Source organism: Plectropomus leopardus, chromosome 11 (assembly GCF_026936395.1).
Source record: "Plectropomus leopardus strain MGB_pleo_1.0 chromosome 11, ASM2693639v1, whole genome shotgun sequence".
Taxonomy (NCBI): Eukaryota; Metazoa; Chordata; class Actinopteri; order Perciformes; family Serranidae; genus Plectropomus; species Plectropomus leopardus.
Genome location: NC_142186.1, coordinates 15,520,323 through 15,543,850, shown reverse-complemented (window position 1 = coordinate 15,543,850; position 23,528 = coordinate 15,520,323). Strand labels below are relative to the sequence as shown.

Sequence of the window (23,528 nt, the reverse complement as noted above, 5' to 3'; positions counted from 1 at the left end):
TACACCAGTCCAATCACAGCCCAACACATTCCCCAAGCAATCATTATGACTGCACACGTTCATACCTCCATTGGTGCAGCTCAGGAAATCCCAGAACTGCATGTTGGCAGTTGGTACACAGAGGACTGAGCCTCCGCGAAATCACAGACGCCTGTATGTGTTCCTGCTCTGTCTCTCCACTTCCTAGTTGTACTGTATGCTGTCACTTATAGGGGAGGGAAAACACCCGCCCACTGATTGTTTCGGACTGACACACCTGAGGGCTGAGTTTCATTTCCAAACTGCTGCTTCCTTCTCCTAAGCTCCCATTTCTAAACGTCTACCCGCTATGTCTCCCATCTTATCCACTACTCTGTCTCTCATCCTTATCTCTTCCTGACTGAAAACAGACGGGTGTAAAGATTGATCCAACATCCTCAGTGTTTCTTTCCTCATCCCTGCCTCCTCAGATTAGTGAAAGTAAAAGGAGGAGAGGCGAGGAGAAGAGACAGAGGCTGAAGAGAAACAAAGACACAGCAGAGTGCAAGCTCTCCTTCATCTGCTGCGTGAATAACATGTGAATAAAAATCACGATTACGATTATCATTCATACTAACAAATGCCTTCTTGTATTCACCAAAATCAGACATTTAAATTAAAACTGCAAGAGAGACAGCTTAAGTTACTGATGTGCACTAGTCAGGTTTTTATCTGACTGCTGACCTGAGTACAACGCCATGAATCACAGCACTGTCTGGACATGCAATCAAGCAAACATTAACTAGACTTTCAGTAATAGCTATGCTTTAGAGTGCTTGTGTTCACGTATTGTAAGGGTAATGACTTTATGAAAATGCCAGGAAGTTAAATTTATTGACAATTCACTTACAAACAAATGCCATCATACCTATTTTAAGAGGAAGATGCTATGTCGTTAGTAGAATTGAATCATATTTTGAGTTTATTTACTGGAAAGTCAGCTAACACATGCTGTGTCAGGATTCTGCCCAAGTGTAAAAGACTACAATACATTCACATCTAGTTGTCATTCAATGTCAAACATTGTTTTGTAACTCCATCGCATCAAAACATCTAAGGACTTCAGGGTCTTGACCCTCCAGTTTGGCATGCGGGAGGTGTCTACAAGGTTGCGATCAGGGGCAACAGTCACATAAAGGCAGGAAACAAGATGGGCAAAAGGGAAGGAAAACAGAAATCTGTCATGACAGTGCAACTCCTAAACCTCTGAAACCCAAAAGAAAAACTGACAAATCACATCCTCAGGGCTGCTGAGCACCAGGCTCCGCACCACGTTTAGAGTAAATGTTGACATTGCATATAAAATAGTACTTGAATCCCACCGTGCATGCTATAAAGGAATGATTTATGTCGGGTTCAAATATTAATACATTGCAATCGGCCTACCACAGCGATAAGTGAACAGTATTATGGTTGACAAGGCAGCAAGCAACCCAAAACACTTGAGACGCACAGGTTAAGTAAGAACTGCCCCCTTTTGTCTCAAAACCGCTGCTTGCAACAATAAGTCTCAGTCTGAGCAACTCGTTATTCATACAAAAACAGACGTTTTTGCCACGGTGTTGTTACTCTGCATGACAGAAATCCTCCTTGGCTTGGACCTTTGCACCTAACCGGGAAACAGAGAGGGGTGGTTTCGGCCACTGCACCACTGTCGGTCTGTTAGGAATACAAATGACTTGGCGGTGTCCAAATGACCAGTATTTCATATCATTCAGTCCACGATATTTCACCAGAAATCCCCACAACGGCTCACATAAACACACCCCAGCTTATTGCATTCGTGTTAACCCCATTGTCTGTGTGTTACCCCCTTTAATGCTAAGCTAACTCAGCTAACGGTGGGCTATTCCCATTTAATCCGCCCCCCCAGAAAGATCAATACTCACCCGCTTTAGCCCCGGAGCCCGGCCGCACCTACTCCTCGTACCCGGCCAGCTTTTCCAGCCACTAAGTTTTAATTTTATCTGAACACGTTGATATCAGCACCGGCTTGGTGGCTGTGTCTCTCCGTTATGAGTCCCTCACCCTGTCTGTTTTTGTCCTCAACAGCGCCGTGCCCGGTAGTCGGTGTCCACTGACGCTAGCTGTTAGCTCTGCTGCTGCTGCTGCTGCTGCTGCTGGAGGAGCTTTTCCAACATGGCTGCATCTGACTGGACTCACTGACAGGAGGAGAGGGGCCCTACGTGTCCACTGGTGCTGCAAGGGTCCCCTAATGTTTTTTTTATGTAACACCCCACATTCACAATAGCCCTTTTCATGTATCTTGTCAGATGATGTAATGCAGGGTTTAGCTCTCCAGTCTCAGTTCACCTCAAATTAACTACCTTACACTTTACAGTCGTGATCAAACTGATTGCTGTGATTAGCGTCTTTATTGTGGTTGCACAGGGAACAATGAAAATTTATTGGTAGGTCGTGCAAAATGAGGAAATAATATTGCCACTACAGTACCATCACGTTTTGTTTGAAGCTGAATTCATTGCTTTCAGTTATAACAATCTAGGGGTCCACAACTGAAAGACTTAGTGGCTATAAATGGCCGTAAAATCATTAAAAAAGCCATTGACACAAAATAATAAAACTAATTAAGCAATGCTGATTCCAGAACAAAATAATTAATATACACTCACATAAATAGCCTATAGCATGAAACTGTTTTTCGAAATGAAAAAACAACAATTGATTAAAAAAAAAAAAGACACAAGTCGTAAATTATTTAACCCCTTGAAACCTGGAGCAACATCACTATTCTTGTGCTGCTTTCAGATGCCTCTCACAAGTATTTAGAGCTTTGAACCCTAAGCAAACAAATGCGATTTCTTAAAAAAAAAAAAAAAAAAAACATGGGGAAAAAGGCAATGAGCAACTTGGTTAAAAAATGTCCCACAAATTGGTAGTTTTAGAAAAAATATTTTTTTAAAAGGCAAGGGAAAAATTTCTTGTGTATACGTATTGGAAAAGAATGTCAAAGCAGTGTTCTCTCACAATAAACTGCACAACTTCAGAATCTGGTACATATTGAAAAAAAAGATGAAATAGAAGCAAGTATTGGAAAAAAAAAACATAAATAAATACAGAACTGAAGAGAAATGTAATAAAAATATGAAAACAAATACACTACAAAAATGTGTATAATATATTCGAATTAAAATAAAAGAACAATGCAGTCACAAGAATAAATATAAATGTGGATAATTGTCCAAATAATTAGCAAAGGTTCACAGTACAATTTATTAAAGTATATTCAAAACTTCCATTGCCAATGTCAAACTACTATATTTTTTCATGTGTCTTTGCTTCACTGGTGGTGGAGTTGAATAAAAAGCTGTGTAAACTGAGTTGCAGTCAGTGATCAAAACTGTCTTGCTGTAAGTAAGGAATCAAGGGAGGGGGAGGGGGGTGGGGGCTGATGTCCATGAACAAAATAGTCATTATCTCACTGTGCAGTATGTTACTGAGTGAAGCTGAAATTAAATTGCTCTCCACTTTGTCAGCCCCACTTTGGGTTCGTAATCACTGTGCTGGCAGGGCAGCCATCAAATCCACCTTGTAGGACAAATCATGAATGTCTACCAAAGTGGATGGAAATGTGCAGGATTTAATGTTTTTGCAATGCAGCCCAATGCACCAAAGCACAGTAAAATAATAGGAAACAGAGGATACATGTAAGAGCCCACAGTCATGCAAAAGCTGATGTCTCATGTTTAAATGAAATCTTCGGAGATTTCTTTCATACATTATTCATCACAGTGTCATAATGTAAGCCAAACAAAAGAAGCTTTGAAATAAAGATGCTCCCCAAACACACACACAGGCACACACACACGCAAACAAAATTATTGTGACTTTGATGCTGACTGCCATTATGCTGTGCAGGGTCTGTGTGTCTCCACTGTCTCACAGTCAAAGCCCAAACAATCCAGCTACTGACGGGCCCACAGTCCCACCTACACATGTAGCACATTCATGCATGCAGTTTATACACAAATGCAGACACACACACTCAGTTCAAAGATTATTTTTATCCAGAGTGATGCAAATTATTGGGCGAGGGAGAGAGACACTTAGGTGGATTAAAACCTGTGATGTCATTGTTGCATGGTGTCCGCTAGGCCAGCAGTATACTCCACATTTACACTTTTGGCAGTCATACAGTTTGGCAGCTGTTGGGAAAAACATATTATGTTCACTCTAAAATGAATCTAATTAAACAAAATGGGAGAGAAAGGAAAGGATGAATCAACCTTGAACATATTGCAGATCACAGTCCCCCTTAAGCTCAGTACAGTATGCAGTAAAAGCCCCACTGTAGATAGAGAGGTTGACGTTGTGTTTCACAAATATAACCTAATTCACCTACAAGGAACAGCAGGTTCAGCACTGTGTTACATGGAGCTACAGCTTTTCTTATGTGAAGGTAGTCAAAATTCTGTTTCAGAGGCCAAAGAATTTGTTTTGCAGGAGAAATAAGAATGTGAATGTCTTAATATTTTAACTTTTGAAAATTCTTGAACAAACAGAGCAATAGGCTATCAGAACAGTTTTGGGTCAGTTGCCAGATTTTAAAAAGAGAAACAAGCAAAGCTATCTGGAAAGATTTTGTCCAGCACTCCCATCTTTATTTGCCAAAGACTTGCAAATATTTTGCTTCACTCCCCCTTTACCTGTTATTTTTCACAAGTTTGTCAAAAAATAAGATATATTTTTCCAGGAATGGAAAAACACAGGGATTTGAAAGAGCTATTATACAATGCACTTTAATCCAGCCACGTGGGAAAGGACAGGGGCAAATTTGAACCATGAGAGATATTACAAAAAGATCCATAATGCTGTGCTGGGTGAGTGATATTAAAAACCAAGCATATTTGTGGCATTTCGGTAAGATTGCATTTAGTTGCCAAAACAGTCTGTATATAGAAGCAGTTTGTATTGAGCACAGCTTGCCTTGAATATTATACGGCTACAAAACTACTGGTGATGCACAGCAAGAGAACAAAAAAGGCTATAGAGCTCCATTTAGTGGACAGATTGAAGAGGTACACTATGAAACAACAAAATATTTACGGAGCCCCCAAGTCCTACATACTGGCCCTTTAAAGCCAATATTCTGTAGTTGTGGGTAAACCATACAGCCTCTGTTTATGACAGTGATTCCAGTAAATAGTCAGATATGTTCATTTGTCATCTGCTGTTAGAATAAATGAGTGCCAGTCTGATGATTATTCACAGAAAACAGTTTATTCACTGATAGCATAAGAAATACTTATAGGGAGTCATATGTTTAAACGATTAAATGTGTCTTTACAGCAATACAACAATATGACTTTATTTTAGACCCAATTCCTAATGCAAGTCAAATCTAAAACATGTTGTGAGCTATAATTTTTGTCCAAAACACATTCCTGCAGATAATAAAACACAGCTGTCACAGTTGCATATAATCAGTACACATTCCTACAGTAATTAACATCCAGTTTTAACTCTATAGGAAATACTCTTACACACTGGACACACATCTGAATTTTACATAAACGTTTTCAACAAACAAATTTTAGCTTCATGATTTTCTCATAGTGTACATCATTATAAATGTTGGAGGAAGAATCTCTATGAGAGAGGAGCAGAAAACAAAGGAACAGAGATGTGAACAGGGACAGGGATTTAAAAAAACAAATTAAAGAAGGATACAGAGGTAGAAACATACAGTAAGAGTTCAGAGAGGAGGAGGCTGAAAGAGATGAAGAAAAATTGGACGGAGAGACTGGGAATAATGCCAAGAGAGAGTTAAATTGATGAAGGGATAAGGAGACAGAGGGGTAGAACAAAGTCACGAGGATATACAGCCTGTGACGTTATCAGCTCGAGATAGTGCAGATGAAAGGGCTTGACAGAGGGAAGCTGTCCGGGTGGATATGATGAGGTATGATTTGATTTAAGTGCATGGGATTCAGGGCAGAGTGCGCTCTAGCATGCCATTTCAGTGGACTTTGAGATGATGTGGTCCACGTTACTGCTGGAGATACTCTCCATAGAGACGTCAGTGTGCGAGCGCCCACGCTTCTCCTCGGTGCCGCGCGAGTGTGTTCGGCTACGCTGCAGCTCGTTGGTATGCGCGCGGCTCCGAGAGCCATCAAAGGACGAGATGCTGGAGCTGGAGCTCGTTCGCGAGCGAAGTCTGGTCATGCTGGCACTGGACACTGGAGGAAGAGGAGAGATGTTTGTACTGTACTGCATCAGAGAGTTTATCCAATCAATAATTTGCCAACTGATATAGCACAATATTGATTCAACCCACACTTAATCCACTTATTGTAATAAATGTCCCAATCATTTTCTGCTATAAATGTGGAGTCACAGTAATCTCATATTTACAGGAAGTGATGTTTAACAGTGGTATATTAGACATAAACTGAGGAAGAATTGAGTTTATGAGTAGCTTCCAGATGGGAATACTTCCAGTGATGATCTCTGACATGTATTGACTCTAATTTAAGATTAAGCTTTACTTTTCATTTCAGGTGGAAGCACAAAGGGCTGCACAGAGTGCGAGGTACAAGCTGTAGGCACAAAACAAAGCCAACAACTGACCATAAAAGTAAATCATCAGTTAAAACTAAAAGCAAAACCTAATAAAATAATTATTAAGATGAAGAATAAAAAAATAAAAGGCACAATGTAAGCCAGAAGTGATAAAAAAAAAGAAAAGAAAAGAAAAGAATAATTCTAAAGGTAGATAATCAGAAGATGTTAGTGCGTATGAATTTAAATAAACCAAAAATCTAAAAACAAAATAAAATAAGATAAATAGACCAATATGAGATGATGAGTTGAAAAAAACAATAAAATAATATGAAATACAATAAAATAAATTGTTAAAATAGTCGAACCAGACTACTGGAACTAGAACAGGCAGCTAAAAACTTTACTTTAACTTAAAAAAAGATGATACTGTTGGCGTATATCATCAGGTAATGTTTCAGTGGCTTGAAGCATAAAAGCTAAAGGCACTTTTAGCTGTATTTGTGGAAATAACCAGGCAACCTGTTCCAGATGACCTTAGTGGTTGAGCTGGCTTATAGCTCACAAGCATATCGGAGAGATAGTGATGTAAAGCCTTAAAAACAAGCAATAACATTTTAAAATCAATTCTAAAATTTACTAGAAGCCAGTGAAATGACTTTAGGTGTTTTTCGGTTGAAGGTCATGATAGTGACTTACAGTATCCCATGCCCTGGATGAAATATTTCAAGGCTTCGATCACTTTAGCTGGCTGTGGAAAAAAAAAAGAAAAGTATTAAACATATTTTCAACTAATCAAGAGTGCAGATTCTACATTATTGCCAGCTGAATAGCCAATAAAATGTCAAAGCCTACCTGATCCACCTGAGGAAGTCCTCCACAGTCAGCCATCTAGAAAAGAAAGTTACGATAAAGTCAGAGATAAAATCTTAACCTGGTGTTAAATTATTTACAGTTAGTAAAGCTGACCATAAGTCGTTATTTGACAATTACAGATCACTCTTAGATTGTTCTTCACAGGTTTCTAGGCTTCACTGTATGTTATCTAAAGTTTTCTCACTTTTAAGAAATAATTATTTGGTTGTTTGCTTCCTCTTTAGGTTACCTTGAGCAGTGTGGTCTTGGTGGGGTTGAGTTTGGAGTTGCAGTCGACCACAGCCTCCACAGCTGGAGAATTATCTCCTACAACCAGCAGGCTGGAGCACCTGTAAGCCAACCGACAGGCAGGTGAAACAGGCAGAAAGACCAAGACACATAGTTAAGATGACAGAGCCTGCTGCCAAAATGATCCTGAACACAACTGGAGTGAGCAGTGAGCATCTTAGGATCGGAGAATGAATTATTGTAGCTCATATAGATCCCTTCAACCAGATTATGTTGCCACCTTTTCATGTAAAGTAAGTTTAGATGTGTTAATCACAAACCGAAAACACAGATTGAACCGGGTTTTATTCTAATTACAGTTAACCCTTTAAAACCTGGATCAGCTTCACTTTTCCTGTGCTGCATTCAGATGGCTTTCACAAGTATGTAAACCTGTGGACACTGAGCAAATTGATTTGATTTCTTTTGAAAACATGAAGGGAAAGGCAATAAGCAACTTGGCAAGAAATGTCCTGCTAATTACAAGAAATTAGTAGATTTAAACCGTGGCAAAACAATGCCATTACAAATATTTACCAAATAATGTGAAAAAACAACAGACTATCAAGACCCCGCCGCTATGCCCTTTCCAAAGGTCAAAGGTTGTACTAACTTGAGCGTCCTGACGTTGATGTTTCCTCCAGGAATAGGCCGCTCCACCTCCAGAGCGTTGCGGTTGTTGTAGGAGCGGAGAAACTGACTCACGTTGGACTGGTTCATCATTGTTGTGATGTGGTGACGGTATGTAGCTATGAGGTCAAGGTTGGTCTGGATCTCATCCTGAAAAATCAGTTAGATGGTAAGACATCAAGGCTGCTTGATTTTTGACAGAGTGTTTAAAGATGCATGTACCCACATTTGTTGTCATGGCAACAGAAGCTAATCACTGAAGCCTGTAAACTTACCTTTCCAAACAGGTGTGTGATGATTGTGTCTGGGAGAGTGTGGGTCCATTCAGTGATCTAAAAAAACCCCACAAAACATACAAAATTACTTTCACATTCACATCCATCTACAGTCAAATATTAACCTATAGTTTATTTATGTTACATCTGGTCAATCATGTGGAGAAAATATTACACTCTTGTGTCAGAGTGATAGGTAGAAAGTAACACAATATTGGAAACAGATGATGGTCTTATTGAATACACACACACACACACACACACACACACACACACACGCACACTCACTCTCTCACACACACACACACACACACACACACACACACACTGCTCACCTTGCTTGCAACAGAATCCATTAGTCCTTCAGCGCTGGGGTTGATATTGATCAAAACCAGTCCGTCCACCATATCAGGGTGATTCAGCTGCACACAAACACAGACGACCAGTTAGAGATATAAATTCAACAACTCATTTACACCTGTTAACATTTTCAACACTTCTCCTATTTAGTTTGTGAGTGTGTCATGTCACTCTTGGTAAACGGATCATGTCCTTGATTTATACAGCCATAGATTTCAGTTAATTCCATGAATACCATCTTTCTGTTCCCTATCTAGAGTGTTGTTTTTTTTTTAATGACAACATGGGTGTCGTTACAGACTGGAAAGATTATCAGTCTTTATCAGTTCTGCAAAGGAGTGTCATCTAACCTCAGGGACTCATGAGTAGTGATTGTACCTATTTAGCTTTGCATAGGAAAGGTGTGATACATAAATTCAATTTATGTATATTCCTGTCTACACAGCCAAGTTAGGATGTGTACTAAATATAGTAAAAATTCAACTTAATATTTTGCAAACTAGGCGATCCATATTGTCTCTCTGTCTGAAGTTCAAATCTGATTAAGAGATAAGATTTGAACTCACAGCGAATTTAGCCAGGATGTAGGCTCCAGCTCCAACTCCCACTCCGATCACACTACGCAACCTGCAGAGCACACAGTCAAAAGGTCAAAATGGAGACAAATCCTCATGCACTGTGTGAATAAACATGTTATAAATATCCTAACCTTTAATAAAGGGCTGACTGAAATGTTTTCATTAAGTATCAGAATAACTCACCCATAGTGTTTGAGGACAGCAGGCAGTGCTTCAGACAGCTGGTCCATGGACGGATAGGTATACCTGAGGGGGCAAACATTAACATAACCATCAGAAGGTGTGAGATTCACTCACTCAAAACTCATTTGTTATAATATTAGAATTGCAGCATGAAATGTAAATACATTTCAGACTTAAAGTATTAAAGACAGTGCACTGACGCTGAAGGCAGTGTTTTGGCTCCCTCATGTTGTCCTGGTGCTTCGACGTGACAAACAGGCAAATGTCTGATGATTTCCCGCATGTCCTCGTGGTTGAACAGTGTCTCAAAACAGGACTTGTCTATGAGAAGGAAAATGACATTAATCTTGTGAAGTGACAAAAGCTGATAGAAATATGAGAGAATACAAGGAAAATTACACAAGAAGATAAGAAAACATGTATCATCAAGGTTAATATTTATTTAGAGAGAATTTAATATGCATTTGCTGATTCAAATGTACAAGATGCTTGAATTAAAATGCAAAAAAAGTTATTTTTTAGAGGATATCAAATAAAAGAAAGGGTAATTTGTGCATCTATGCAAACCAAGAGGTTTTACACAATTAATTAACAAACTGTATTTCTTCAGATACACAATTACAACACAGTAGGAAATCTGTTTTTTGACTTTGCGAAAATATCAACAAAGTGATGCTATAAAAAATCAAATGCCTTTGATATGCCAATCTTAACTTGCATATAAAGTTTTTATACATTGTTTTGTTTTTGTTTAGTGAAACATAAAAAAAGACTTACGATTCAGTCCAACATCATGAAATGTCAGGATTGTGGGGCGGTTTGTCCTCGGAGTTCCTGACATGATGCAGTGGACGTTCCCATACTGAGTCTCTACATGCTCCTCCTACAACAAGTCACACATTTAAATAATTAATACATGCTGTTGTTTGTGTGTACATCTGATACATTTATAAACATTTTTAAAGCAGATTGGATCATTGTTTCTCATTATGTTTTTGTGAACTAAAACCAGAAATCCAGATGCTGATGTTCATAATATTACACTCATTTCACTGTGCACTTTATATCTAACCATGCATAAAAAACCTGTGTTATTGAGGTAAAAGTAATTTGACTTTGCACAGGGATTAGACCTGCAGCAGTGACTCTAGCAGAAAGGTTAACTTAAGCTCTTTGGGATACTCACAGTGATCTGGGGCTCAAAGACAGAGTCACACTCGTTCTCCTCCAGGACCATGGCTGCTGATGCGGAGTAGACCACAACAGAGATGAAGGAGATATGCAGTAAATGTAGAGCAGATGTCCTTTGCAGATCTATAGATCCTTACAGTCCTCTTAAACTTTGAAGCAAAGAAGTTTTCCTCCTGTTTTGTATTTCTTGATGCTACCCGTCCCGCAGTCCTCAGAGCAACAGTTCTTTTGGTGTGCGACAGATTCAACGTTTGAGCTGGTTTATATATCCTCAGACACTGATCTGTCTCTAAGCCCTAACTCTAACCTGGGTCACACGTGGCTAATTGACGCCTTACTGTTTTAATCTGACCTCAGGCTGCTGCGTTCCCACAAAGACAGCTCTAGATTTCTGCAGGGAATTAATCAGGACATCCACTCTGTTTTCATGCAACATACAATACTGTGAGCAAATTATACAGCTCTAATGACAAATGGTCAACATTACTTGAGTCATGAAATGTATCCCTAGACATTTATTAAACTTATTTTTCTCAAAGTCAGGTTTGAGTAATCTTTGTACGAGTCTTATGTCTCACATACAACAACTAAAATGTATTGAAAACACTCAAAATGTTGTTACGCGGGGAATAAATCTGGCCAGAAGTGTCTTGTTATAAACGTGATTGGTGGGAACTTCAATTAATAAAATCACAAGTAAAGCTTGTTATTTTCTTTGCTTTGAGGCATCAGAGGAATCACAACACCTTCAGCCAAGCCGTGAGGAGGTCAGCTGCCTAATCTCAACGTGCCATCTGTTCCTCATGGAAAAACATTCAGCTCCCTCCAATTCAGCTAACCTTGACCCTCCTGCTAATTGGGTGCATTGACTTTATTTGGGGAGCTACTCTGAAATCCCTGTATGTCATGTTGGTCTTATACAGCCGTACAGATGAAATGAACCAAGAGTTTTTAAAGAAAATACCTATAACTTTAATCCCACACCCTACAAGCACATTAGGTTAGTCTAACCTTGAAAAAGTCACGATGCTCTTTGAATATCTTCTACCTTCATTTAAAAGCACTTTAAAGTTGGACCTGGCTTGCTGGTGGGGGAGGTCCTGGTAAATGAAGGAGTATGGTCTAGACCTGCTCTACCTTGAGATAACCTTTGTTGTGATTTGGTGCTATATAAATAAAAAAGACTTGACTTGACTTTTGCTTTAAATTCTCTGTGAAATGTCATCAGTTGGGGTTCATGGGACTAATTATCTGTAGCATTGATGGTCATAGTTTATAACTTGAAACTTCTCTGTAAATTAAATTTGATTTAAAGAAAAATCCCCCAAATAAATAAAATAAAATAAAATAAAATAAAATAAAATAAAATAAAATAAAATAAAATAAAATAAAATAAAATAAAATATTTAAATTATTTTTTTTACATATACATTTTTATGATGCAGATAAGTCCCATGCAGTTGGCCTGTTGAGCCATTTTCAACCCATGTAATGCAAATTTTTATACATTTAGTAAGAAATGTCAATATTAAGTCATGTCAAGTCACGTCAATTAAAAAAAAAACATGTTTAAAGGTCTAGTCTGACGGATTTAGTGACATCTTGTGATGAGGCTGCAGAACTAAGACTTCTCCCATGTGCCAAGTGAGTAGGAGATGGTGACTGACGTGAAAACACAAATGGAGCAATGTAGAGCCAATGTTTGGTTTGTCCTCTCTGGGCTACTGTAGAAACTACAAGGACCCGTTCTGTATGTAGAGATAAACAGTTCATTCTATGGTAACAACAACACACTGATTCTTGTTTTTAGGTGGGTATATAACTGATAAACACATAGTCATGGAAGTTGTGTTGTTTCTGCCAATAGATTTCCCTAAATCCCATTCACTGGACCTTTAAGTGCACAGTACCTTTTTAAGCTTTCAAATCAATCTATTTCACTAGGCAGTGTAAGGAAGTTCTTTAAAAGTTGTAGAATAAAGAGAAAATAAATCGATTCTCAGATACAAAAAAGTTAACACTGTAATGCACTTTGGTGGTATTTCTTCCAGTTACATCTTTGTGAAAATGTAATATCGGAAGTCTGAAGTCTTGACTTATGGCTGTTTTAAAACAAGGTTTACTAAGTTTGAGGAGTTTTCTGATGTACTACTTTGTAGGTTTATAGCTTCATAAAATAGTGTGCTTTTGGGTAAAGTGAACACACATCTACAAATTGCTTCATATTGTCCTAGGTGATTTAGTTGCTCTTAAATGAAACAGTGTTTCGCTTGTGAAGGCATCAAGTCAAAGGTTTGGGGATTAGCTGCAGGAAACAAATGAGTGCTATCCCCTCAGTCACGTAGCTCTGAGCAAAACACTGAACCCCCAACATTGTGACTGTCAGTGACTATCAGCCTGACAAACACTACATATACATATACAGTCATTGTCAGGATATTCCCTCTACCCTTTGATATACTATAATGTAACGAGGTCCAGACAGTAACAGGTGGACGACGACACAGACAGCAACAGCTGGCTGAGCGGAAACGCGGCAGACTGCACGGTGACCACCTTCTTTAAGACGTAATGCCACCACTGCCGTGATGACACATACACACAGAGAGCTGAGTGTGCAGCAGGTTTAATCCATTTAGTGGTAGCCGAAGAGCACCGGGCGCCTCACGTCAGTCTGAAGCCATTTTAACATCAAACTAACCCTGACTAAGCTTTGGCCTGCTAGCCTATTTCACCACTGACTACTGTCCCATATTTTGGGATATGTTGAGGGCATTTCAATTGATTGATGTGTCACCTACATTATAAAGATGAGATGTGACAATGCTAGCAACATTACTAAGACTTTATCATGCTCATATTTGATTCTACAGTTAGAGTGACCAGTTTTGCCATTAATATTAAAACACCCTGATGGCAATAACTGTCTCATACAAACACAGTTTAATTCATTTTGCTCTAAATATTTCTACCCATATTTAGTCTGTCTGCAGATGAAACTTCTGCCGATTCAATTAAGATAATACCTGCAGCGGTTTCATTGGAGACACTGTCACTCGATCAAACAGGACATTAAGCTTGTGAAACAGATGAAACTATAAATAACACATTCAGTCATCCACGTTGACTTTGTTCAACTGTCAACAAAGTAAAGTGCTATTAAAACATTTACAAGATTGAAAATATAGGGCTACTGCTGAGGCTTATTTGACACAAAATGACTACAAAACGAATATTCCATTAGTTAACCATTTGAAACATGAGCAAATTGGATAGATTTCTTTCAAAAGCATGGCCTTACCCGACTCCTTTGTGTCTGTGTGAGTGTGATTTTTGTTTATTTTTTCCAATCATCTTTTTTATGTGTGGTGTGGTCCTGTTGTTTTGGTTTTGTCTCTCCTATGTTCTCCCCCACCCCTTGTCTGCACTCCTTCACTGTGCACACTTGGTGGCACTCATCAGTCTACACACCTGCCTGCAATCAAACCTGTTCCTACAAGAGAGCCAGCTCTACAATCACTCCGTGCTGGATTGTTGCTGAACATGGTCTGTTGCAAGTAAAGTCCACCTCTGTTTCTTACCTTTTCTAGTTTTTGCCCGCTTGCCCGTTTGTGATTTTGCTAAGGCCTCTTTGTGATCCAGCCAAAGATACTACAAGTACACAGTTCACCCCTCACCTCACCTCAGCCAGTCATCCAATCTATCATTCTTCTGCACATTTCACTATTGTACCAAAGAACTCTTCCTTATTATTTTTTTGCTAAAATCTGTTCTGTTTGTTTGCATGACAAGACGGCAATGAGCAATGAAACGACAGAGCGACAGAAATGATCAAGAAAAGTAACAAGTACAAGAAAATTACCTGAAAATTAGCAGGGAAAAAAAGAGTTTAAAAAAACAGCAAAAACAAGGAAATGTCTGGAAAGGTGCCTAAAAATTCAAATAGTTTTTTCGCGCAATTTTATGATTATAAGTACAGTTTTTCCTTGGCCTTTTTTCTCTATTTTTTATTGTTTTTCCCTAGCTTTTTTTTTTAAAAAAGATTATAAAGCACCATGTTGTTGAAGGAAATTTCAAAGTTTTTAATACTTGTGAAAGGCAAAAAGCAGCACAAAAAGTGATGTTGCTCTAGGTCTCAAGGGGTTAATAGATTCCTATTTTAACTGAATACTGAACTCCCCCTACATCAGTTCAAGTCATTTGGGGCAGAGGTTCAATAAGGGTCGAACAATAAGCCACACTGGTTCACAATACAAGGAATAAAGTGATTTATAAAAAATGATTATAACACTAAAAATCATATTGCCAGGCTATGTGATGCTGTGAGGAATATCTGAATTGTGTCCAATATGAAAACATATTTTTCAGAGAAGATAAATAAAGTCAGGAATGCCTTCTTCAAAGCAGACATATGAGTTTCCATAGCAGGAAAAGCACAGGTGTTACTAATTACATTAATAATTCTATTTAAGTGTCTCAGTCAACCCTGACAGCGTGACAGTGAGCCAGCATGATAAATGGAGTCCAGGGATTTAAGATTGGCGGCAGAGTCATGTCTATAGATAACACCACTGTAATCCAAGACAGACAAGAGAACGGCTTCAATTGTCAGCTTCCCACTGAGCATAGGAAAATTAGCTCTGTTTCGGTACAAATATCCAATTTTTGGTCATAGCTCAATGACATGTGTGTCCATGTGAAATTTAATTGTAACTTTTAGATCCAGCCAGATACCAAGATCTTTATTCTCTGAGCTCCTCCCAATATTATGATGATTCAGGGTGGTAATATGCACACTATTGTCCAAAAAATATCTGTCTCTAGAAAAAAGCATGTATTTGGTCTTGCCTGCATTAAGTACTGAGTTCAAATTAAATAATGCATCTTGCAATTTGTCAAAGGCTTGTTGTTGGCTTTCAGCGGCTGAATGTGCAGTATCAGCAAAAAAATACAAAACAATATCATCCACATAAAGATGGGCATTACAACTTCTTATAGAGGATGTAATGTTGTTAATATAAACTGTGAACAAAATAGACCCAAGACTGAACCTTGGGAGCTCCCTTTGGCAGCAATAAAAATACAAATACATCATTCCACAAAAAACACACCATGTTGTCTATGAAACCGGTCATCCTGAGCCTGCATTTCTTGTATAAAAGGTGCTATACAAATAAAGTTTATTATTATGATTATGATTATGATTATGATTATGATTATGATTATGATTATGATTATGATTATTATTATTATTATTACTATTATTACATCAGATATAACCAAATAACCCCTGCTCATAAGAATTATGCAAAGTAGCACAGTGGTGGATAAAGTATACAACTCTATTACAAAGTATTGATAATCCTGTTCAAATATCACTCCAACCCAAGTGTAAGTTGCTGAGTCAAATTATTACTTGGGTTAAAGTACTCAGGTACTTGCTTTAAAAAAAAAAAAACCTTAAGTATTAAAAGCACTTTTTTAAAATCTCAACATTACAGTATACAGTACATTGTCACAATACATTTACAGAACCTATTGACTTAAACAACCCACTGAATGTACTGACTTGCTTGTAGTTTTTGTTGAATAAAAATTCTTGTAGGCTGCAATGAAGTTTGTGTGTGGTAAACATTTAAAACTATATGCATCATTCTTCATCTCAAAAACTTTAAACATGGACTTGAGGTATGGCCATGGGTGACCTGATGAGGAATCTTCATCTCCATCTGCTGCTGTAGCCATTACTTACACCAAACACCATAGCCACATAGACACAGTTGCCTGCTGATGACCTCCCTTCTCTGTCTCTATTTATGATCTGCTTAATCTGAGTAGCAAATGTCTGAGGTAGACGTAGGGGAACATGACCTTGATAATAAACCACAGGCAGAACTGCATGATTACAGATTATGGACTTTTAACTTTTAGATAAGAAAAAAAATGTGAAAAGAGTCAAAAATCTAATAACTGTATTTCAAATGTAGTGGAGTCAAAGTGATAAGTTTCCAAATTAATAAATAAATAACTGAAATAGAATAAAATAAAAAATAAATAAATAAAAATAAAGTAAAGTACAGATACTCAAATACAGCATTTAAGTACAGTACTCAAGTAGGCTAAGAGTACTTTGTTATTGCCCACCACTGGTGCGGCGTCAGTCATTATAGTAAAATCTAGTGTTGTTATTTAAAGTAAATTTTTTCAACGTCACAGCCATAAATTTGCCATTTGAGGCTGCAATTAGGTTAAAAAGTTACTCAAGAAATTGTCAGACTGAGCTTGTAGCAGACATTCTACATCTTTCTGTCTTCTCCACTAGATGGAAGCAGCTGGATGCAGCTTGTCAGCTGGCAGCATGGAGAAAGTCCAGTCAACAGACTGCTATCTTGTTCTCTTGACAAATCTTGCTTTGGAAATTATTGTTTTTTTTAACATTAAAATTACTTTGTACTTGGACTCTTTGTTTTGATTGATTGACTGGTGTCTTTATTTTGAACGCATACAATACAAAAAAAGCAGTAAAAACGTGAATTTTAAAAAATAAGGGAAAAAGGCAGAATAAATTCCATTCAGAAACTGTCTCAATTTACATGTGTGAAAAGAAGCAGAAAGAAGTACATACTTATTTAATCCTCACCACTTGTCACTTGAAGCGTTGTGTTTGGAAATCCCATGTGCGCGTGTCTGTTCCGTAACAGAAGGGATGGACAGTGAGATGGAAAGTGACTTTTGAAAGCCAAGAATCCTGACATACTGTGAAGTGATCATTGACTTACAGTATGTAACCTGTTGTGTAACCCGCTGCACATGTGGTCGTGATGTTTGGTGTTGTGGGTGAGAAAGAATCTGGTGTATTGCTTCTGTAAGAGGTTTGCATGAGGGCAAGTATATTTATTATCCTTTTCATTATCTTCAGTGACCTTGGCTAACATATACATATATATATAATGTAGCTAACATCATAAAGTTTTATTGCTATACTGACAGCTGGTTGTCATGGTAACTCTTCAGTCTGCAGGTGAAAGTCCTGCCATCCAGCTCTCAGCTTTCAAAACACTCTAATTATACACACTGCAGCTGCTGCCGCTTGCTACATGCTTAACTGTGTGTGTTTCTTGTTGTTTGTACGTGTGTGTGTGTGTGTGTGTGTGTGTGTGTGTGTGTGTAGGATTTCTCTCTGAACCTCTGTGTATGTGTGTGCTTTCTTTAGTAAGCATGTTTCTGAGGGTCTGTGTGTTTACATGCAAAAACACACTGGCCCTTTCCACGCTTCCTTGTATGGTGTGGTTATGTGAGGGGACATCATGTGGTAATATTGCCATGGATTGTCAAGAAAAAGACATTTAAGTAGTTTTGTAATATTTATTATTATTGTTGTTGTTGTTGTTGTTGTTGTTGTTGTTGTTATTGTTATTATTATTTATCCATAGGATTACTTCGCAGGGTCTTGGCCCTCAAGCTGGAAACCACTGCTATCTATAAATAACAAAAACTACAAACTTATCATACAAACTTATATCTTTGCACCGATTTGTATCTCATGCTGTTTTATTGTCTTGTATTGTATTGTATAGATGAAACCACATCAAAGATCCTCTTCACATCAGCTGAACTGCAGTCACTGTAAACTGACACTCTTAATCATTTGTTTCCTCGAGTAATCTAGTTGAACTTCAAAATATTTGCGCGGCTCAAAACAGGAAGCCCCTGAAATATCATTTGATCCAGCACTGCATACTGCTGCTTCTCCACCATCTACTTCTGGCCAATGAAGGGCTCAATTTTCAAAGCACAGCAGTCCACTAGGTGTTATATCACACCCCTTAAACACAAATTTAAACCTGAAATCATTAAATGCGATTGTGTGTCATTTAGACATCATGAAGATTTACTTGTGTGTGAAACAGAAAATGCTTGCTCAGAAAACTGCTGGGAGAAACCGTGTTTCCATTTCATATCCAGTTTCTTCTTAGTTTGCTCTGGGGATTACATAGTATTTCACACTGCTGCATGAGCAGTGTGCCTCAGGGACAGAATTACAAAGTGGTGCAGGGGAGGGGTCACTACTGTGTAATTGTATATATCAACATGGTAAATCAGTGTAAATGTTAAGTTTGCCTGTATCCCTTTTCATCAGCTGTGAGTGACACAGAAACAAATGTATATAGACATCAGTTGTCAGGAGGCTGATTTATGAAAGATTTACCTTGTTTCTGAGGTGGCAGATGAAGAAGGGCAATTAACAAGGAATTACCAGTTGTAATTAATTTGTAATATAAAAGCATTAACTGTTAACCTTTAAAAACCTGGATCAACTTTAGTTTTCTTGTACAGCATTCAGATGCCTTTCACACGTATTTAAACCTTTGAAACTTCTTTTTATGGGAAAAAGGCTATCCGCTACTTGTTAAGAAATGTCCCACAAATTGCAAAAAAATACCAAAAGGTGATAAGGAAATGACCTAGAAAAACAAATTTCCTTAACACTGACACTTATATGCAAAGTTGTTATAACTGTCATTATATATTTAAAATTAGATTAAAGAAAAATAATTATTGTTATTTTACCTTAGCATTTTTTTCAGGTCATTTCCTGTTTTTGCTCTGTTGTGTTTCTTTCCTTTTTATTTTGCAAATTTCGTGTAATTTTTTTGCAACTTTTTATGAATTTCTTGCAAATGTTTGTTAACAATTTCTTGTTAAGTTGCCCACTGCCTTATTTTGATGTTTTTACCAATGTTTTCAGGCCTTAAAGGGTTAGTAACAGTTGTAGTCACCCACTGGTTGAATGTAGCAAAGTAGTATTTAATTTTAATGCACTTATGTACAAATTTGTAAGGACTTTTTTATGCAGCTTCTACTCTGCTACATCTCAGCTCTTTTAACCCATCTCAACCCATTTGTCTGACAGCTTAAGTTTCTTTTCAGATTACACTTTTCTCATACTTTTCCTAGCCAGTGTCAATAAACAAAACAAAAACAAATAAACAAATATCAAAATATAAAATAAAAATTGAAATGTTACTCTGTGGGCTTAGAAAAATTCTCCTACTTAAGATAGATAAACTAAAAAAACCTGAACCTTTCAAAAAACTGGAAAATTCACAGCAATAGGGATGTTGTTCTGACACCATGAGTGGCTCTCACAGGACAGCGATGCTACAAACATATGATGATATAACAGATGCACTGCTGTAGATTAAAGCACTTAATTAGCACAACCACAAACATAGGATACACATTAATGCAGCAATATTAATTCCAAAGCATAATAATAAAGCACCACAAGGACATTTTTTTCTGCAGAATAAGTATTTTTGATGGGATTTTTGGGATAATACTTCTGTACTTTGACTGAAGAACATTTTTTTTTTTTGTTGCTTGGGAACATATTCACAGTGTGGTATTAGCACTTTTATTCCAAGTTACGGATACTTCTTTCACTAATGTAGTTATCCAATAGGCTAGCTGACAAACCGGTCAAATGCACTTTGGTTATATCACTGTAAGGTCAGACTTTTTTTTTTAACTACAGGCTATGTTTGTATTCATCAGACACAAATACGACAGAGTGAGACGAAGAGCTACTGAACCAGATTGGAGTGCTTCTATAAAGGCGATGGAGGGTTTAAATAGCACCATCATTACATAATGCCAAGAATAGCTTTCCAAGAGTAATCTAGCTAAACAGGTGAAAAAATGCGGAGTTATAAGAATAACAAACATTGTGCTTTAATAAGCAATTTCACATTAGGCCTTATTATTATTATTATTCAAAAGTCACACAGATATTCTCAGGTTCCATGGTTTTAAATGCTTGTGAGAGGCATCTGATTGCAGCACAACAAAACTGATGTCGATCCTGGTCATAAAGGGTTAAGATCAAGAGACATAAAATGCCAAGGTTATATAATATTATTTAGCTGTACCATCACGCATGCCATGATTAAAGAGTTGTGACACTGAAAGGTCTGACATAAGAGAACAAGGTAATAAATTATCTCTATTCATAGTTGTTGCTTTAGTCCAGCTCTGGCAGGCGAGCCTGAGCATAATGATTCATGATTACTGTGATCCATTATAGTTACCATCAGCAATCATTGGTTTATAAAAATAAGGCTTGAACACTTATTTGACATTTAGTTGCAGCTGTGGTAAAAAGATCCTGAAGTCGTTGCAGGTTAAAGGCCCAAAGTGTCCTTTAGGCTCTGTCAGAGGCCCAAGACTGCCGGCTGAGGGTTGACCTACAGGGTGTCAGCTCACATTTCCAGAAACCATTATAGCAACCCTGTTTAGGCCAGTGCACTGCTGTTTGTATGTATTAAAACAGGTGGAACTGGGTGTTCCTCAAGAGGATCAGATGGGGGGAGAGTACATGAATTTAGAGGGTTAGTATGTAGTGAAAGGATGTCCCAAGTGTTTATTATTACTTGTATTACATTTAATTCAAATTTTCAAAAGTACCCAAATAAAAACGTTTAAATACAAATAATTTGGACCACTTTGGACTGCCGATACTTTTTGAGGGTTGAAGCGCCAATGGGCGGAGCAAACCAGCATTAAAAAAGTTAAAACCAAATTGTGTTAAACCTGCATTCCTTCTGTTAGCCATTGGTTGCAAACATAGACCAAAAATAATGGATGTAGCTACCATTATGGTGGAGGTGTGGAGGAGCGAGGGGTGGATCTGATTGAAACCTGAGGACACTGTCCGCAGAAAGCCTGTCACTCAAAGAGCCCGGCCCTTAATTATGCGTATCTTTAATCCTCACAAAATGTAAGCAGGTGAGTTGTATAAAAATTCTATCCCTGTACAGTTGTCATGAAATTTGAAATTAGCTATAGAGACCAAAATCGTTTTTGCACCAGGTAGTAAACATGTTCATTTCAGCTGTACATTCGGACATTTTAACAGGGGTACCTTCAGAGATTTACTCTGTTTTGGAGCCAGCCTCAAGTGGCCATTTCAGGAACTTCAGTACCACACATACCCACCAACGTGATGGTTATTTGCACCCTGCTGTAACTCAATATTGTAATGATTCGCTCCGAGGCCAAATTTAGCAATAATCCACTTTATTCATTTACTTTATTAATCACTCATGAAGAAATAATTTAGACGTAAGAACCCGCATCCTGACCTTTACTTTAAAGGTAGTACTTACTTTTAACCTAGCACTTTATAGCTAGCTAAATGCTAACTTAGCATTTTCTTCAGGGCCCCTGAACCAAGGAGCAAAGGGGGATGATCCTCTAGATAAAATGGGTCACGTCCCTGGTGAGTGGGTCATGTAGCTGCTCAGCCACAGCTGTTCAAAATTTTTCAGCCCCAGAGGTTGCCACTTGGTTACAAAAAAAGTCTGATTGTATGCAATTTTATGATAGAATGACCGTACTACTATTTTTTTTACCTCAGTAAACATTTTTCTTATGCACTCACACTGCTGGTTTCATGTCTCTGTCAAAACAGCATGATGTTCATTTTGTAATTCATGGCACTATTAGGAGTAAAACAGATGTTAAAGCAAGGTTATGCTTTATAGGGTGTTGCTACCTTGTGACTGAACAGTTGCTACCATGGTGGTGTCCTCAGGTTCTCAGTCAGATCCACCCCTCACTCCCCCACAGCTTCAACCCCTCATCCAAATATGGTCACCTCTAGCTCAAAAAACAACAACAACAACAACAAAAAAACACCAAGATGGCCCCAGAAAAACTACCATACTCGAGACTTAAACATGGGAGTCCACAAACCAGTGGGTGATTTCACTTAACTAAGTCAATTTCTTTGTAGTCTGTGGCTGCAATGTCCTTATGTTGCACGCCATTCCCCTATCTCTTCCCCATGTTTCCATCTCTCATGACTGTGTTTAGACACGTACTTTTGAAACCTATGTTTGAAAAGGTGTAAAATACACACACTGTACAGTATGTGAACAAGCCATATACACCTCTATTCTATGTTTAGATGTTTACAGTCAAAGCCCTCATTAACAGACCTCAAGACAAGTGCTGTCCTCTCTTTTCCATCTTGTTTTTCTTCCCTCTGAAATTCTTTATCCAACTGTCACATTGTGTTTGGAACCCACTAATCACCACTTGTGACATTGATTATCCGCAACAGAAAAGGTGAAAGGTCACCATCAGGAAAATCAGAGGCGGAATAACACTTGGCCATGATACAGTAGTCAAATACTTGTCAGCATGATGCATGCAACAAACACTGCTCCAGTTTGGAGAGCACATATACACACACAGAAACTTACTCTCTATCAGCAACATTGGGATTTGTGAACATTCAAATTTGAATGGGATGAACTGGAAAGCATTCAAGAAGTGCTTCAGCTAATTTTAGCCGGTAAGAGTAGTTTTTTGAAAGGTCAGTGCGTGGGCTAACAGTTATGTCAACCTCTACTCAAAGTGATTGATAGTGAGGTGAGGCCCCAGCTTGTCCTGCTTTAAGAAGTCTGTGCGTATGACTGCCTTGTGACTCTCTGGACTCACATATCCATGCCATTAACCTTGTAAACATACCAGATAAAATTAGTCCTAAAAACCCAAACCCAAAACTGCGTTGATTTCTTGGAGGCCTGCCTCAATGAAAGTCAGTCTAGAGAATGTGTCC

The 23,528-nt window shown here is 38.0% G+C and overlaps 2 protein-coding genes across 3 annotated transcripts in view; both read right to left on the bottom strand.

The window, feature by feature from the left end:
- LOC121945745 (focal adhesion kinase 1-like) overlaps positions 1 to 2,236 on the bottom strand; it is a 78,088-nt gene extending 75,852 nt beyond the window's left edge. Inside the window, exon 1 of one of the 2 annotated variants that reach the window (XM_088084063.1) lies at positions 1,908 to 2,236. Coding sequence is in view for 1 of the 2 variants with exons in the window: in XM_042490058.2 (XP_042345992.2) it covers positions 66 to 102 (37 nt within the window). In the remaining variant the exon portion in view is untranslated. Of the gene's footprint in view, positions 1 to 65; positions 178 to 1,907 lie in introns of those variants that run through there. The other variant, XM_042490058.2, reaches the window with a different exon arrangement.
- A 3,004-nt stretch (positions 2,237 to 5,240) lies between these two features.
- LOC121945614 (protein NDRG1-like) lies at positions 5,241 to 11,139 on the bottom strand. The gene is made up of 12 exons (XM_042489882.2): positions 10,896 to 11,139; positions 10,487 to 10,592; positions 9,910 to 10,030; positions 9,710 to 9,772; positions 9,515 to 9,575; positions 8,924 to 9,010; positions 8,589 to 8,645; positions 8,297 to 8,463; positions 7,646 to 7,745; positions 7,396 to 7,431; positions 7,240 to 7,291; positions 5,241 to 6,218 (listed from the first exon to the last, which is right to left on the bottom strand). Exons 1-12 carry the CDS (start codon positions 10,944 to 10,946, stop codon positions 5,986 to 5,988), a joined length of 1,134 nt encoding a protein of 377 aa, XP_042345816.1. The 5' UTR covers positions 10,947 to 11,139; the 3' UTR covers positions 5,241 to 5,985.
- Between the last annotated feature and the right edge of the window lie 12,389 nt (positions 11,140 to 23,528).

Bases quoted from the DNA above. Each gene is read 5' to 3' on its own strand.
- LOC121945614 (XM_042489882.2), bottom strand. From the start codon at position 10,946: ATGGTCCTGGAGGAGAACGAGTGTGACTCTGTCTTTGAGCCCCAGATC. The intron at 10,031-10,486 runs GTAAGTCTTTTT...TCCTTCTCATAG, and splicing joins TCATGATGTTGGACTGAATC to ACAAGTCCTGTTTTGAGACA. The intron at 7,746-8,296 runs GTTAGTACAACC...GTTGGCTTACAG, and splicing joins ATCAACGTCAGGACGCTCAA to GTGCTCCAGCCTGCTGGTTG.